Source organism: Athene cunicularia (genome assembly GCF_003259725.1).
Source record: "Athene cunicularia isolate RWA chromosome 13 unlocalized genomic scaffold, athCun1 chr13_part1, whole genome shotgun sequence".
Classification (NCBI taxonomy): domain Eukaryota; kingdom Metazoa; phylum Chordata; class Aves; order Strigiformes; family Strigidae; genus Athene; species Athene cunicularia.
This window is the reverse complement of record NW_020799117.1, coordinates 19,291,946-19,308,201: the sequence shown is the minus strand read 5'-3', so window position 1 is coordinate 19,308,201 and position 16,256 is coordinate 19,291,946. Positions and strand designations below refer to the sequence as shown.

Below are 16,256 nucleotides of genomic sequence, written 5' to 3'. Positions count from 1 at the left end.
TCTGAAGACTGTCCCATGGAATCTCACTACTGCTTTTGTTCTCCTTCCTTTGACCTCTTTCTTCCCATAGACTCTTGAGTCTCTTGGCAAACAACCCAAACCTGCTCCATTCTAAAAGTGATCCATATCCAAAAGCAAAGCTCCAACTTCAACCTTGTTCAAAAGAAAGACTAAATAAAAAATAAACAATGGAAGTGACGTGACCCCTAACTTCCAGTTGCTGCTGCTCACATGAAAGGAGAGGTCTTCTGCAAGCTGCTGTGCTCCTACAAAGCACACTGGTGGAAGACACCAGCTCCCTCACACCATGACTGCACCTTCCACCGCTCATTAGCCCAGCTTTAATTAGCACGTGGGATGAGGGGAAACAAGCAGCAGCATTGGCAACACATGACTGCAGCTGGAAGGAGCTGCAGAACAAGCCCTTGAAGAGCTTCTAGCCAAAGCTTGGTCGGAAGGCGTGAAGGAGACATTCCTCCAGACTCCTTCCAGTCTCAACACGATGGCCCCAAAGCACCTCCCGCGGCCCTGCCAATGCGGCAGCGCTGCCAGCGAGGAGCCTTCGGCACTGCCACGTCACGTCACAGCAATCTTTAGAATACAGTTTTCCATTAGAACCAAAGGGAAACGTATCCCAGATGTCATTCCTAGGTACTGCTAAACGTTCAGAACGATGCTTGGAAATGATACTTGCCATGCAGGAGAGGGTGGTGTTGTGTAATCAGTAACTGCTCTGTGCCATAAAAAAAATCTCCTATATGCAAGCATATGAAATTTGAGGCCATTATTCCGTGTATGGACTTTTAAGTAATGTTGCAATCTAAGCCTGTATCAGTGATGTTAGCATCTGAACTCTTACGCCTCTTGCTTCTTCTGTGCTGTGTTGCAGCTGTCTGCAACAGCAATGTAAGGCAGCATGAGGAAAGTAAGATACTCATTTATAGCCTATTAGAGTAAGGAGCTTTTGAAGGGTTTTATTTTTTTGTGAACTTGTTTACAGCTGTGTTCTGTTAGAGATCAAGGAAGATGATGAACCAAACATACTTCTGGGTGGTTTGACATAAAGTGTGAAATAGATATGCTCTACAGCTTCACAAGCCTCTCTGACGACAGAAAAACTTGGAAGGTGGTTCTGCAATTTAATTAGACTCTGAAGTTATTAACTTTGTATTAACTGTATATGGTATATGAAGGTGTACTTCTGTATGAGTTGCTTAGTTTGATCTGATAAAATGTTACGTTCTCAATCTCTTGACTGAAGTGAACTCTCTCACCTCAGTTTTACAAATATTTCAACTCTCTCCATATACTTTAACACTTTTGTCTTTTTCCTCGTATCAGTGATAGCAGAAAATAAGTTCCATCACAGGTGATGCCAGTGTTACAGTGCTTCTTTTAGGAAGTCAGTTCTTTCAAAAGTATCTCAGTCTTGGCTCAAGCACAAATTTTCAGTGCCTGTTTGGGTTTTTTTGCTACTTTTATAAAAAAGTCTGAGATCTGATAACACTGCGTGATATGCCTGTGTAACACTTCTTTTAATTTACTCTCCAGCAATAGGCAATGCTTTTGCAGTTCTGAGCAACCCTGAAAAACGATTACGATATGATGAATTCGGAAGTGACCAAGAGCATGTCAGCACTGGCCCAGCCAGGCACTATAATTACTACACAGAATTTGAAGCAGACATCACACCAGAAGAAATATTCAACGTGTTTTTTGGTGGGCACTTCCCTACAGGTCAGTATCTGCAGTGTTTTTGTAATGCAATGAATTGATACTAGACCGTAAAGGAAGTTCAGCTTCACTTGGTACAGCTCAGAGAGTTGATTATACATTTGAAAAGAGCAAAAACTTTTTTGGATTTACTCTCTTCTCTTTTCCTAGATTTTTGTGCCTGGAAAAGCTCTCTTAATGGTTTAAACTTGAGATTTTTAGCAACTCCGTTCCTGCAAAAATGTTGTCAAAGCCCGGACTTGCTATCCAGGAATGTTCCTAGAAGAGAGAGCTGCCAGTGCTTGCCGGGGCAAGCTCCTAATCTCCCAGCCTCTTTTGAAAATTTCTGACAGCACTAGTTAGGGGTAAGAACATTTTAGTCTGGCAAGCGATTAGGCTGTTTGATTCTTAGGCAGGCAACATTTGAATACCATCTGTAGCTGAAGACCCTTATTTTTATTGCTGCTTTTATTCCCTCTCTTGTCTGAAGCCAGCAGTGGTATGGGAGGTAAAATAAGGTGTGAATGGGAAAGGATCAGAGGTATCTTTGCTGATGGTAGTGTCCTGAGACACCTTACCGTGTTCCAGTACAGCATGGCAGCAGCTCCTGGCGTCGTGGTCTCAGTGTCCTTATAACTAGGAAAAAATAGGAGTTAATTTGGCTTGCAGCAGCATGCGTGCTCTAAAGAAATTAAAACTCTTTAGCTCAGAAAGTGATGCCTGCCAGGAACAGCTGGCTGTCACTGGATATATACAGTATCCAGTAACAGAACAGTAGATCCCTACCTGTAGCAGCTCTGTGCATATCTCAGTCCAGCCTTGGCTTTTGTATTTGCAGTAAAAATAGAAAGATACTGTAAGATCAGTGAAATACAGGTTTGGATTAAAAGTAAATCTGAAAGGTATGGTGAGCTCAAGGGTCTTCCTGGCAGTATCTCAAAAATTGCTTTAGCACTCTTGTAAACTTTTTCACCTCTAAAGCATGGTATAATGCAACGTACATGCAAATTACTACAGTCTAAAGCCACAGATACAGGTAGTTACAAGTTCCCTATAACCTTAGTCTGTGTTATAACATCTTGCAGCTAAGGAGACCTCAAATTGCTTTCAAAATTTGATCAGTACATGTGCGAAGTGAACCAAACTCGGTGTGGCATAACTCCACACTAAATTTGCAAATTTTCCATTTCTGACTTTGCAAGAAATTGCACCTGCATGTGCCTTTTGCCTCAGCCACTAGTGAAACACATGGAATGTGACTGCTTTGTAGCTGTGGTCAACAGGGAGGCTTGGAGTTAAGGACAAGAAATTGAGGAGCTGGAGGAGGAATTTGGGTACTGGGAGTGGTAGGTTTAACAAGTAGAGTGTCATGAAGAAGTAAGTAAATGGGAATTTTTATCAAAGTGGCAGAGAATAGGAAGTTAAAAATATAATTTCATAGTAATAGGTGATGGTAGTAAACAATAGTTCCCTCACCAGAAAAATCATAGTATCACAGAATACCAGGTTGGAAGGGACCTCAAGGATCATCTGGTCCAACCTTTCTCAGCAAAAGCCCAGTCTAGACAAAGTGGCCCAGCACGCTGTCCAGCTGAATCTTAAAAGTGTCCAATGCTGGGGAATCCACCTGGGGAGATTATTCCAGTGGCTGATTGTTCTCATAGTGAAAAATTTTCCTCACGTGTCCAGTCAGAATCTCCCCAGGAGTAACTTGTACCTGTAGTCTTTTCCATGTGACTCCTTATAAAAAGGGAGTCTCCATCTTCTTTGTAGCCACTCTTTAAATACTGGAACATGGTGACAAGGTCTCTCCCCTAAGCCTTCTCTTCTCAAGGCTGAACAAACCCTCCTAGCCTTTCCTCACATGGCGCGTTTCCCAGTCCTTTGATCATTTTTGTGGCCCTCTGGACCCTCTCCAGCTTGTCCACATCTTTTTTTGGGTCCAAAATGTTTGGGTCTAAATTTATGTACATTTTCCTAATCTAAAAGTGAATTTTAAATTCTGGAAAATCATCAGTTCAGTAGTTTTCCAAATAGGCAAAGCTGATACAGTTTCTGCTTTGCAAGATAATTAATAGTAAGAGGATGTTCAGATAGTTGATATAAAAAGAACATTTTTTTAAACTGTTGTAACAATAAGTAAGACTTGCATGTGTAAGCTGAAGTTTGTGCTAAGCTGCAGTGTTATGCTGGGTTTTGTTTTGTGACACCTTGCTATGACCAGGCTTTCCGGGAGTCTGAGTAAGAAATGTTGATATTAGGGCAAAGTCATTTGTATAGCTTTTGTGGGCAGGTTTATAGTTTTGGTTTTACCATGCGTTTTTCCTCTATGGATATTCAGTGGAAAAATACTACAATGTTAAATGTCATAAGTCTAAAAGGAGACTTTCCACATGACATAGTGTGCAGTTATGCTGTGCAGAGTCTACAAGTTGAACTTCCTTCTCATAAAAAATAAACACACATGGAAGGGAAGAAACTGCTAGCAGAAATTTGGGAAAACTTTTTTCTAGGTACCTTGCAAAAGCTATTCTTCTCTTCCCACACTTGCTTCTGTTTTTTCACAGCTTGATAAAATATTGTCTGAGCAGTGTTGAATGCTAGAAACAAACTTCCTTTTTCAAGAAAGAAACTTTCATTCTTCCAGCCAGCCTTGTTTGCCCTGACTGCAAATGTGCCTAGATACTTGGGAAAATCTTTAAACGAGCAATGACACAGATGTATTCCCACAGTAGCAAAGGTCATTTCCACACAGGTTTCCTTTAGAATTCTTTGGGAAATTCAGAGAAAGGACAGTATAATAGTGTAAAACAATGCGACATCTTTCCCAGGGCTTAAAACAGATTTGCATTTCTGTTGGCATAAGGCTATAAATTTTAGTTTTCTAATACAAAGACATCCAGAATTTCAAAAGATGAGAGCACAGCTATTATTAAGATATTCATATGATGATAAAATTAAAACAGCATATGCAATTCTTTCCTCATTTTAGAATTTTTAAAAGTCAACTACATTCAGTGTGCAAGAAAGGAAATCCTGAATTGTACTTTTTTTTTAATTCATCTTTTAAAATATCTCCTTATTATAAAAGTGAAACTATTAATAGCTTGAAGGAAGAGGAAGTAGAAATGAGTGTAAAAGACCATAGTCAGTAATTATGGGAAGCCATAATTCACGGCCTGAATCTGGTGAAGCAAATTCATTTTCTTGCTTAGAGCATGGGGATGCAACACAAGCTACAGCCTTGCAAGTGAGTGTGACAAAAACGGTATTAAAATATGAGATACAATAATAAAAATTATAGCATGTTTCTGCAGTTTGATTGAAATGAAGATGAACTTGAGGCAAACTTTACAATTTCTCTGGCATACTTTCTGGAATGACACATTATTTTGACATTTGAACCTGAAGTGTGTTTGTGCTTTTAAATCTGAGGTCTCACAACTGTAATTCAGGCCCTGTAATATAAGCCTGGATAATCCACTAGAAACTGAGAAATACAGGTGAGTACCAGCAACTGTATGAAGATCATGACTCTCTCTTGGGTTTTTTTAACAGGAAATATCCATATGTTCTCAAATGTAGCCAGAGATGCGCACTATTACCCACGGAGGCACCGAAATGAAAGAGCGTGGACGCAGGAGCAAGAAGAGGAAGAAAACAGGCCACAGGTAGCCCAGAGGAGGCATCTCTTGAGTTTAAATATCTCACCAGGGTGAGGAGTGTCCTTACACATCTGAAGCCAGAACAGACTTTCCCATCCTTAAATGTTCAGCATTTATCCTTAAGTGCTGCAGCCAAAATGGATGTTTTCAAAAGTAGCTGCTTTAAAAATCCATTGTATTAATAGGATTGCAGGCCCTGGAGTTTCTGTCAGTGTTTTGCTGGCACTTCCTTTTTGCAAGCTCTAATGGTTTAGTATCCAACAACAATTAGTCCAAGTGAGGACTGATAGTGGATACAGAAGTACTGGCTTGTCCTCATGGCACATTTAATCCCTCAGTAAATTAGCAGACAACCTCTGCCCAGTTGCTGCACAGGCCCCTTCCTGCCCAAGCAGGATGGGTCTAGGGTACATTTCTACCAGCTGAAACCTCTAGATGAGACTCAAGGTGTCATTTGTGGCTAGTGCACATACAGGCATGCCACCTGCCTTGGAAAAATCTTCCTCTGGAGGCAGTCTTAACCTAATGAGATCATTCTCCAAGGAATATTAATTTTTTCCTATGAGTCCCTTGCAGTCAGGCTCTGAAAAAAGCCTCATACAGCCTATAAACAGCTAATCTAGGGCAAATGAATCCCACCTATTACTGCATCAGGTTGTTCGTATCCCAGGGCAGAGAGGAAAGCCTGAATAGCTGCATATTTTATTTTGCTTCTGATTAGAAAAGGCACTTTAGAAGCCAGTTTAGAAATCAAATGAAAGTGGAAGATCTGTGTTTTCTCTTTGATATTTTTTTCCACTCTTTTGTTCTACTAAATTCATTCAAATAACCAAGTGCTTGCATCCTGTCCCAAGCTACACTGCATGTGGTCTCCTAACCCTATACTTTTCAGCCATTTTATCCAGTGTTTGAACAGAGATAGAGATTTTTAGAACACATGTAGCAAGCTTCAGAAGATTCATGGAAAGCCGTAGGCACAAATGGGAACTGCAGTGTATTCCTTCAGCCTGGATTGTCAGCTGGTCACTGACAGGTACAGCGCTGTGGGTATCTGTCACCTTGTGAAGGAGGATGCAGATGAAAGGAACATCATGAAAATATAATTGAAAGAAAATGGCTTTAAAGGCTTTTAAGGTTATTTTGAAATTAAAATGTCATCCCTCTCAGAATTCCAAAGTACTTCATCTTTTTTTTTTTTTTCTTTTCCGTTTACATTTAATACATTGTTGCTCTATGATAGATAGCCTGGTTTCTGTAAACAGATGCATCCTTTTTCATCCGTATCTTTTCTTGACTACTAATTATTGTTGTTGTTTTCAGAATTCATATTCTGCATTTATACAGTTGATGCCAGTTTTCATAATAATAATAGTGTCAGTTATAACTCAGCTGATGGCCACAAACCCACCTTACAGCCTGTTCTACAAATCGTAAGTAATTTAAAAACACATTTTTCTGGTCTTCAGTGTTTGTGATGAGGTAGATGGTTGTTGGACTTGGTGGCAAAATGCATGTTATTGTTCTGTTCTGCTCTTTCTAGAGAGTGTTATCAATCTGTAAATAAGGAAATACCAACAGTCTCTATTGATGAGTTCTGCTGAGCGTTATCACTGTGAAGTCAACTATGGTGTGCTTTATTGTACTGTATGCTGAACAAACAGAGGCACTGAGCCAGAAAGCTTTCTCAACTGGTGTGAAATGTTTTTGCACAGTGATACAGTAGCAGGAATGTGGGTGTAGCTCAGCTACAGTGCTGATCTGGTCTGCCCACCCCCAGGGATCTGTGGACCTACCGCTGAGGTTCCTATGTAAAGCGATTGAAAAGTGAAGCCTGTAGTTCACAGTTTAAATCCAAATCTGCTCTGGAGCCTGAATTCCACTGGAAGAATTGTTGACCTCCATAAATCATTAAAGCCTTGAAATGCCCTGGTTTAACATCTGTAAAGAAGCAGGACCACAGGGTTGCAGAGGGCAAACTGAGCTGGTCAGCTCTGGAAGCAGAAGGAACAGCACCAGACCTGCTGTAAACTGAGTTTATGGGGCAGAGGAAAACCACTTGCCCCTCTCAGCATCTGGTGTTTGGAGGAGGGAAGCTGTCTGGTGGGAAGGAGCTCAGTTAAGTCACCTTCCCTGGCTCTTACTGAGGTAGGAGTGGAGTCAGCAGGTTTTGGAGAACTTCCTGCAGTAGCAGAGTGCTTCAGACACTCCCCTTGCGCCCTTCTAGGAGTAAAACTACAGTTTAGGCCCATATCCTCTCCACTGTCATAGTAGCCCAGCACCCTTTACTGTTTTTTGCCAGGAGATGTCAGTGTGTAGACCTAGCATAAGAACAAAAGGGTGGTTGTTTTTGGAGTGGGTGGTGGTTGGGGTTGGGGGTTGGTTTGTTTTTTTTTTTTTTTTCCAGAAAGTGTTTTTACTATCTGCCAGTCCCATGTGAAACCTCCCACACTTCCCCCAAAACAGCTAATCTCTCCTGCTTTTTTTCACTACCTCCCCTGTTGATTTGAGATAGTCAGGCCTGAGCCTGGTACACAGTTATGCTGTTTCTCTAAATCATATCCTTAAAAAAACCTAACAGCCTAAAAACTATAAGAAATTGTTATATAAAGAGAGCATACACCTCTGAGACATAGTGAGAGAATGAAATGAGGAGTTCAGGAAATTGAAGGGGCAAACTGGATTCCATTGAGTAGAGTGTAACCTTTGTGTTTTGGCTGCCTGCCTTTTTGGGCAATGATTTGAAAAAAGGCCTGGGTATCTTTGCTCAAATAAGGAAATTCACTTTTAAGAGTATAGTTTAATCCAGTGTCTGTGTCAGAGTGGATAATCCTACCTACAGGATATTCTTTGGGATATTCCATGCTCCACTTTGCTTGGTGATGATTATATAACCCTAAAGGAAAGTGTAACTACAATCTCCCCAGCTAATTTTTATTTCTACTAAAGGATCCAGAAATTGAGAAAATACAGATACAATTGTCTTGTGCCCTAAGCAATACTAGGCCCGTATGCCTTTCCTGTAATCTCTACATTTGTTATCAATTCCCATGGATTTCTGGATCTCACTTGCGAGAAATGACCAACAAACAGAAGAAAATGTGGGGAGCTTCTGTTCACAGATAAAATTTGCTCTTATGTTTTGGAAGTGGCTTGACTGAGCTGTTGAGAACAAACACAGTATTTGGAAGGAACAGTGTCAGCTCGGAGTCAGTTCTTCGTAGATATCTCCAAATAGTAGATATATTCCTGTGGTTTTTAGCGGGGGAGGGTGTGAATTCTGTTTGTAGTGCACAGCTTGCTGTGCCTGAGACTTGTAATTTCCTTATTGGATGGCTGAGGGAGCTACAGTCCTGCAGAAAGTAACTGTAAAGAACTTGTTGTAAATACTGTCCTCTGGAAATGCTAATATGGAGAACCATCTATTAATTTCTTTATATTTGAACTGCTAAAAGAAAAAAATCTGTTTTCTCCATTATGTCTTCACAGGTCCATAGGCCATGTTATTAGTAGAGAAACAGAGAACTTGCAGGTGCCTTACTATGTTGATAAAAACTTTGAAAAGAATTATCAAGGAGCAGAACTTCAAGAGCTAGAGAAAACTGTTGAAAAAGATTACATAGATTATATTCAGACCAGCTGCTGGAAGGAGAAACAGCAAAGTAAGTTATTTTTGTTACAAGTGTGTGCCTACAGCCCATCAGTAGTTGTATGGTGGTTGTGCTTCACAAAGCATTGCCATTTTTAGCCTCATTTTCCGATGCTTATAAATTCTCAAACCTTGCAGTGGTATTTCTCACATCTGCTCTGAATTTACTATTCTTGAGGGTCTGTCAAAATTCATTTTAGGTGATTCTGAGACACAAGTGGAAAGTAGACGTTACCATTTGAGACGTTTATTTTCCACGCAGTTTTTATGCTTGACTGATTTAGTGATGATGACTTAAATGTATAATCCACCACATTTATCTAGCTCTGACAGGACCAGAAAAGATCGGAGACATCACCTTTCCTTTGCTGGAGCAGAATCATTTTTCCTTTGACTGGCTCCACAAGAAGATTGTCTAACTTTTTCTTCAAAACGTATCAGAAGGAAAGCCCATACATAGCCTATTCAGGTGCTTTTGGTAATCTTGCAGTAGACTGTGTTGCTGGTATCAGTTTTCAAAGAGCATACTTCTGTCGTTGCTTTGTGTGCTTATTTGCATTTTCTATCTTTAGATGAGTTTGAGATCATGTTTTTCACCATAGTCAAGATTGTCTTTTAAAAACAAGAATTGAATGCAGAAAGGGAGAACAGAAAAATGTGAGCATTCAGAAATCATTATTCTCACGTCAGTCCTAAATCGATCAGTAGCACATATAAAGGCATGTATTTTAACCCTATATTGTATGACTTGTTAATTACTACTAATCTGGTTCATTGAAAACAGAGCAAATCCCTGCTTCTTTTGGCACTGTACAAAATAACAGAAATCAAATTACAGAGACTGTCTGAAGTTGGGACATTGTGACTGATTTTTTTTCAGCTAAAGAATTCATCCCCTTCAAATGAGTAAACACAAACTACTGCTGTGCATAAAGGAGACTGGAAGAAGTTTCAATCTAAATGTTTAACAGTAGCGGGCAAGCTGCTTTCACACACCAGTAGGGTTTTCTTAATTGCTATATGTAAAAACAGGCCTCAGCACACTACTAAAAGGTGACTTTGCACATGTTTACAGTTTCTTTTCCAATTGCATCATTATGGAAGCATACACTTTGTCTAAACAAGACTTGTTTAATTCTGTGCTAGAGGTAACAAGCATTGCTGACTCCAAACTATTTACAGGCTTTTGATGGGAAGGGTTGTTTTGTTTTCATCCAGAGAGTGCTTTGTTTTATTTTATATAAAAGTTACCAATCTTGCTTTTAAAGTGAAATATACAGATGTAGGCTCTGAAGTTAGAAAAGAAAAAAAAAAAGTTACATAAAGCCATAAAAATCGCAAAAAATCCCTTCGTTTTTGGTGTGCTTGACTTGTGATCTTTGAGCACCTGTGGCTGGCAGTAGCAGCCCCTAGGTATAATGTGGCTGTTAATAACCATAAATGTAGGCTTCATGTGTAGGCTTGCTATAGGGATAGAATTAATTTCTTACAGAAAAATCCTTCTAATTGACCTTGTGCAACTGAAAGTCATCATGTTTTCTCTTTCACGTAGACCTTGAACTAAGGAGTGTCACACCCCAAAATGGACAACAGGGTTTACAAGTCAGAGAGACTGGTAGTCAGAAAGAGGGAGATGATCCAGCATTGAATGACAAGTACTGCCTGCAAGACAGTGCTGCTCCTGGAGCTTTTTACACTTAGAGACTGTATTAGTCACACATCTGCAAATATATTTACAACATCCACAATTAACAGTAGCCTGAGGACACCACTGTAATTAAAAAAAAAACATTTTCTGAATGATTACCATCTAGGCCAGCAAGCAGGTAATGAGCACAGCTGAGATGGTGCTAACTTTAGTACAAATAAACTGTGAATACAAGATGGAGTGCTGGGGAAAAGTTCTCTGGAAATGGTGAGACAGTTCTTAGCTGTTGTTTCATAACTGGTCCATTAATTCATGTTTAAGGGTTTAACTTCATGTAGTCAACTTTTTTTTTGTCACTTGAATGTCTATTAATAGTAAGTTTTGGTTTACTGAAGGTGCATTTCTCTTTAGCACCTGCAAAATGGACATAGATTAATTAGGAACAGATTGAATTTTGAGTTTTAAAGTTCTTGGCTTTATGACCTGAAAAGTGTTACCTGGTGTTCCAATACCTTAATGAAAACTTCAAAAGTAACTGATATATTGGTGTCTTGTTCAGACAGTCACTTTTATACTGCTATCAGTAGACAATGCTTCTCTCTTCACAGCAGAACAGTGTGTAAAAGTTATGTACGCTGTGGATTTGGGTCTTCTGAAATATTTGATGCAAAAAGCACATCCCAGGTTTTTACGGGACGTTGTTTAGCTGTGATAGCACAACTGTAAAGTTAAGACTGCAGAGAGCTCTGAGTTGTAGAAAATTACAAAGAGGCAACTGAAAACAGATATAATAAGGATATGTAGTTGGAATTCAGTATTTTAGGACTTCCTTAAAGAGAAAAAGTTCAAAGGAACAACTCGATGTAAAAGATTGAACAACCCAAGGAACAGACATGACTGAATGAATGCTGTCAGAAGTGTAAGCATTCGCAGTGCATAGTTTTGCCCAAGTGGGTAAGTGTAAACTGATATTCTTCACTGCAGAACACCAAGGACTCTGGACTCAGAGACAATTACCCGAATCTAGTTTTGCTGAAGGCTTGTCAAGGCTATGTGCCCAGCACTACTTGAGTGGCATTTTAGTTATAAAACCTGAAAATTGATAACTGATCTAAAATAAAGCATTCATGCCTGTCAGTTTGTAAAGCTTTTCAGTAAATATAATGGTTAAATGGCTTTAAATTTCAGTGGGACAGGGATATAAGGCATGAAAGGATGTATTGAAGTTCTTTCCACTCTGAATGATTTTGTAAAATGAGGGACTTGTAAGGTGTATAAAAGCTCTTTGAAAAATTGAGTGTCATCAGGTAGCGCGTGCTTAGGGAAATTTTGACCTTTTCAGAAACAAATTACTGCTATTCTCTTGGGTGCATCTAATCCTGGATCTAAATTATTCTTTAGGGACACAGCAATATTAAAGACTTCCTTAGGTAATCTGCAAAAGAAACTTCTCTGAATTACTGGGGGGAAATAATTTAAACAATGGGATTATTTCAGTTTTATGTTGCTTTTGAGAAGAAAGGGAAAAAATGTGCAAAGTACATTCAAGATTGTATTGTTAAAGAAAGGGCATAGAAGCCTTTCAGACAAGTCCCTCAGCTTCCTGTAATCAATACCAAAAAAAAAAAAAAAAAAAAAAAAACTGTTGCCAGACAGAGTTTGAATTCTGAGAAGTGCAACGTCAAAAAAAAATTATCTATACCTTAAAGTATATATATTTGAATGGGTGCTCTGGGCCCTTGCAGAATGGATCTGCCAGAGAATTGTGTTTCTTGGTGGGCAGGGGCGTATGTCTTGTAGTTCCTGCTTAGGCTGCAGACAGCTGACAGCCCCAAGGCAGCGATAGGAAAAGTAGTCATGAGGCTCCCTTCCTTCTGGCTTGTCACTTAAATACTGCTGATGGGTGTGGAGTAACCCCCCTCCCTGTCTGTGCCTGGTGATACCTCAGTAAGGATCAGGGCAGGGTGAGAGCAGTTTAACTCAAATGCACATAGCAGTATCGCCTCAGACGGGTGCTGTGTAGCAGATCAAATGGTATCCTACTAGCCCCTTTTTATGCACAGTTAGTTTAACTGTGTATATATATTGGAAAGCAGTCACCTGTTCTTTAGATCATTAACACACTTTTAAATCTTATGTGACTTCTAAGCTATGCTTTTATAGTGTGTTTTCTCTGTAGATGGTAATAATCAGTCTTTTTTTGTTTTGGTTATTATCCTACTGGTGCACTGGTAGAGAGGGTTATAACTGAGTTTTCAAGCAATTATGAAAATATTTTAGGTAGCTAGCCTGGTTAAACCTGATGGCCTCTCATTAAAGAAAGTTGTTAACATGCCCAGTTTCACTGAAACAAGGTGCATTAAAAATAAAAAAAACATGCCACCGAGAAACACTCATTTAAAGTAGGCTTATGGCTTGATCCTAATACATATTTTTTTCATCTTTCAGAGTCTGATTTGTCAAATTTGGCCAAGCTTTACAGAGATGAGCGGTTAAAACAGAAAGCAGAATCACTGAAACTTGAGCACTGTGAGAAGCTCTCCAGTCTGATTGGAATGCACAAAGGGGGCTGACCAGGACACACACATTCTGTAGTTTTATTTATTGCTGGTTTAACTTATGTTTTTATTTTCCTTTGTATAAAAAGGGAAGGAGCCTATTGTAAAGAGTCTGAATATTTAAGGCCTTCTGCATAGAGTGCAGAGATGGGCCAACACAAGCCACAGAGCTGGTGTTTGCTGTAATATATACTGTACACTATATTTGGTTCCAAGGACCACTGGCACTTTGTAAATTAATTCCCTGGGAAACGCTGTTAGTTTGGAACCTGTCTTCATTGGTAGTTTGTCTGCCATCCAAACAGTATATGCTTCCCAGGAGAGCAGACAAATGTCTTTGCTTTCTGTATTTTATATGGACCTGCAGTTCACTCGATCATAGGAGCAGCGTAGTTCTCGGTATTAAGTGCACTCGCCTTCTCATACTGATACCAAGCGGCTGTCCTGGCTCCTACAGTGCTGCATGCTGCGAATGTAGATGGAAGGCAGCGTGTTCCCGTGGAGTGTCATACGCAATGCTGAATTCCGAGGAGTCAAGCCCCTGCCTCAGGTGAGCTCTTGAGCAGCTCCCAGCCCCCCCAGCCTGGAGGGCCGAACGCCTTCTGTTCCCTGGCAAGACAACACGCTGAGACGCCGACAGCAAACAAGAAGATGAGAGTGTGAGTTTCACCAATTCCAGTGTCTGCCAAACTGTAGAGAAAGGACAACTGTATTTATTTTCTCATGTTTTCAGTGGCATATTTTTAAGCTGGCTGTTTTATTCTGATTTTTATCTGCAAACTCTTCTCCAGCTGTTAGAGGGGTCCTGCTTTTTCTGGTACAGTTTTGATGTAGCATATTTTTACTCTGTTGAGCAGTTATGAATGTTTTACTGTAGATATTAGTATTGCAAAGAAAAAGATCCATGTGGTAGTGTCCTGTTTTTTCTTCATCCTTCTTTACGAAACCAGGCATTTAAAGGCAGGTTGAGGATGGGTTGTACTCAGCAGCAGCAGAGAACAGAGTGTAGCTCCTGCTGAGCATCAGGAACCTCCCAAGCCAGTTTCTCTGGTGGGCTGCCATGGGTGCATGCCACACATGGAACGGACTATTACAAAGGACCTTTCCCAGCAGTACAGGCACTGGAGGCACAGGCTTCTGCCCCCCTCCTTGGTGTGGGGACTCAGTGAAGCCTCAGCAGGGGCAGCACTTGCCTCTGACATTGAAGTACAGGTTGATTAAAACTGAGCTAGTCTCTGGTGTTGCCCCCATTCCTAAAACTCACTGTGAGTATTGCAGATGGCCTTGGCTTAAACCTAGGAAAGTGCTCAAAAGTTTTGAGAAATGCCAGAATTAAAATTGCCTTTAAAGCTTAGGCTTCAGGTTTCTGCCTGGGTGTTAGGGAGCAGTCGCATACTGGTGCTCGGCCACACGCTGAGGGCGTCCCGTTGGCACGGTGCACGGGGCGGCTGGTACTGTGAGCAGGGAGCTGGGACGACCCCTTGGTGTCCCTGTCCCATCCGTTACAGCAATGGGAGGTTGGGCACCAAGAGGATCCGGGGGCTGCAGGAAGAGAAGCTTTTCTGGTGGTGTACACTGGAGTGGAGGTGTTTGCCTTGGGTTTTGAGACTTAGTGCTTCTGCATGTAGAAGCATTCATCCATATATGATGAGGCCATTGCAACTACAGCAGTATGGCTGCTATGAAATGGTGGTGTGTTAAAACAAAACAAAAACCTAACCACAACATAGTGGCTCTGTAAGATAGTATTTTTATGTTAGCCTTTGTTCCCCATTGGGAAATTTTGTAGGAACACCTGGGGAAGTTGAGCAGAGTTTGTCAGCCACTCCAGACGGGAAGAGTGCCAGTGAATAAGGCCTTTAGGAGGGGGTTGTTGTGAAACACCTTTAGTACAAGAGTCTGTAAGGGCAAAAATGTTCCATTATTCTAGGCTGGTAATGTGTATGGCAGTAGGACAGACAGCCTTAATTCTGGTATTTCCCAGTTTTGAGCACATTGTGTATGAAAAGCAAAACTCTTTTAATGTTGCTTTTTATATTTGAATAGTTTGTAGAATATACTTGGAATATATTAAAGTGGTTGGACTTTATTCCAGGTTTGGTATCTTCCCTGTCATTCCTGTTTGATTCCCATAGCTATAAAGTGATATAAGTGGGAAGACCAAACATGACAACTTTACTGGACCTGTACAGAGCTTGAATTCATATGTAGTATCCTCACTTAAAATAGATTGCACCTTTCACCCAAAGATGTCAAAGTGCTTTATGGAGGTGGAAGACCTCCTGTGAGAAGCACAATAATTGTAAGAGTCCTCTGCAACAAAGAAAGAGGCCAGGCTGAAGCAGAAGGTGAGACTGGAGGGTAAAAATATTTCAAAAAGCAATAAGATGTTCGTTGTCCCTAATCGCAGTCAAGGGTGTTACGGATGACTGTGTGCTGGTGCTGTGCACTGTGAGTAAGGGCATTTGGCGCTAAAAGTCTGCAGTGATAAATACACGTACTTGTTTTTGTAAAGCACTGGCATCCTACTCAGTGAGGAAAAAAAGGAAAATCGTATCATGCTGGTGGCTGTTGAAATGCCTTACTGTCATTGACCAAAGGTTATTTGCCAAAATGCGATTGACTTCTAATTATTTCTTGGGTCTCTAAAGGTAGAAAAAGCTGTTCTCTGGGCAGGCTGGGGTCACTGGGACAAGCCCCCGCGCTGCCTCCCTGGGGCTGGTGGTGCAGGGGCTGCTCTTGGGCCATACAGGGACTTGCCAATGGGGTTTATATATAATGTTGGAGGGGTTTTTTTAAATGGAAGAGTTGACATTTCTGTGCCTGTCTGTACCGTGGTAAAAGCCTGACTTTGAAACGAGCGATGATTGTGCCGTCTTGGGAGTTTGTTCCGTGCGAAATGGCGGCGCGGCGGCATCCGCGGGGACAGGCCATGCACTAATCGCCGTCCCCGCGGCCACAGCCCGCCCCAGGCGGCGGCTCGCCCGGGAAAGCCGCGGGTACTCTCCGGGGCCTGGGTGGCGGCC

General features: G+C 40.9%; 1 protein-coding gene across 1 annotated transcript; it reads left to right on the top strand.

Moving 5' to 3' along the window:
- The first annotated feature begins 1,528 nt into the window (after positions 1-1,528).
- On the top strand, positions 1,529-15,319 carry DNAJC18 (DnaJ heat shock protein family (Hsp40) member C18). The gene is made up of 5 exons (XM_026858225.1): positions 1,529-1,737; positions 5,272-5,384; positions 6,699-6,808; positions 8,865-9,037; positions 13,121-15,319. The coding sequence occupies exons 2-5, from the start codon at positions 5,283-5,285 to the stop codon at positions 13,243-13,245; spliced, it is 510 nt and encodes a 169-aa protein (XP_026714026.1). The 5' UTR covers positions 1,529-1,737; positions 5,272-5,282; the 3' UTR covers positions 13,246-15,319.
- The last annotated feature ends 937 nt before the right edge of the window (positions 15,320-16,256 follow it).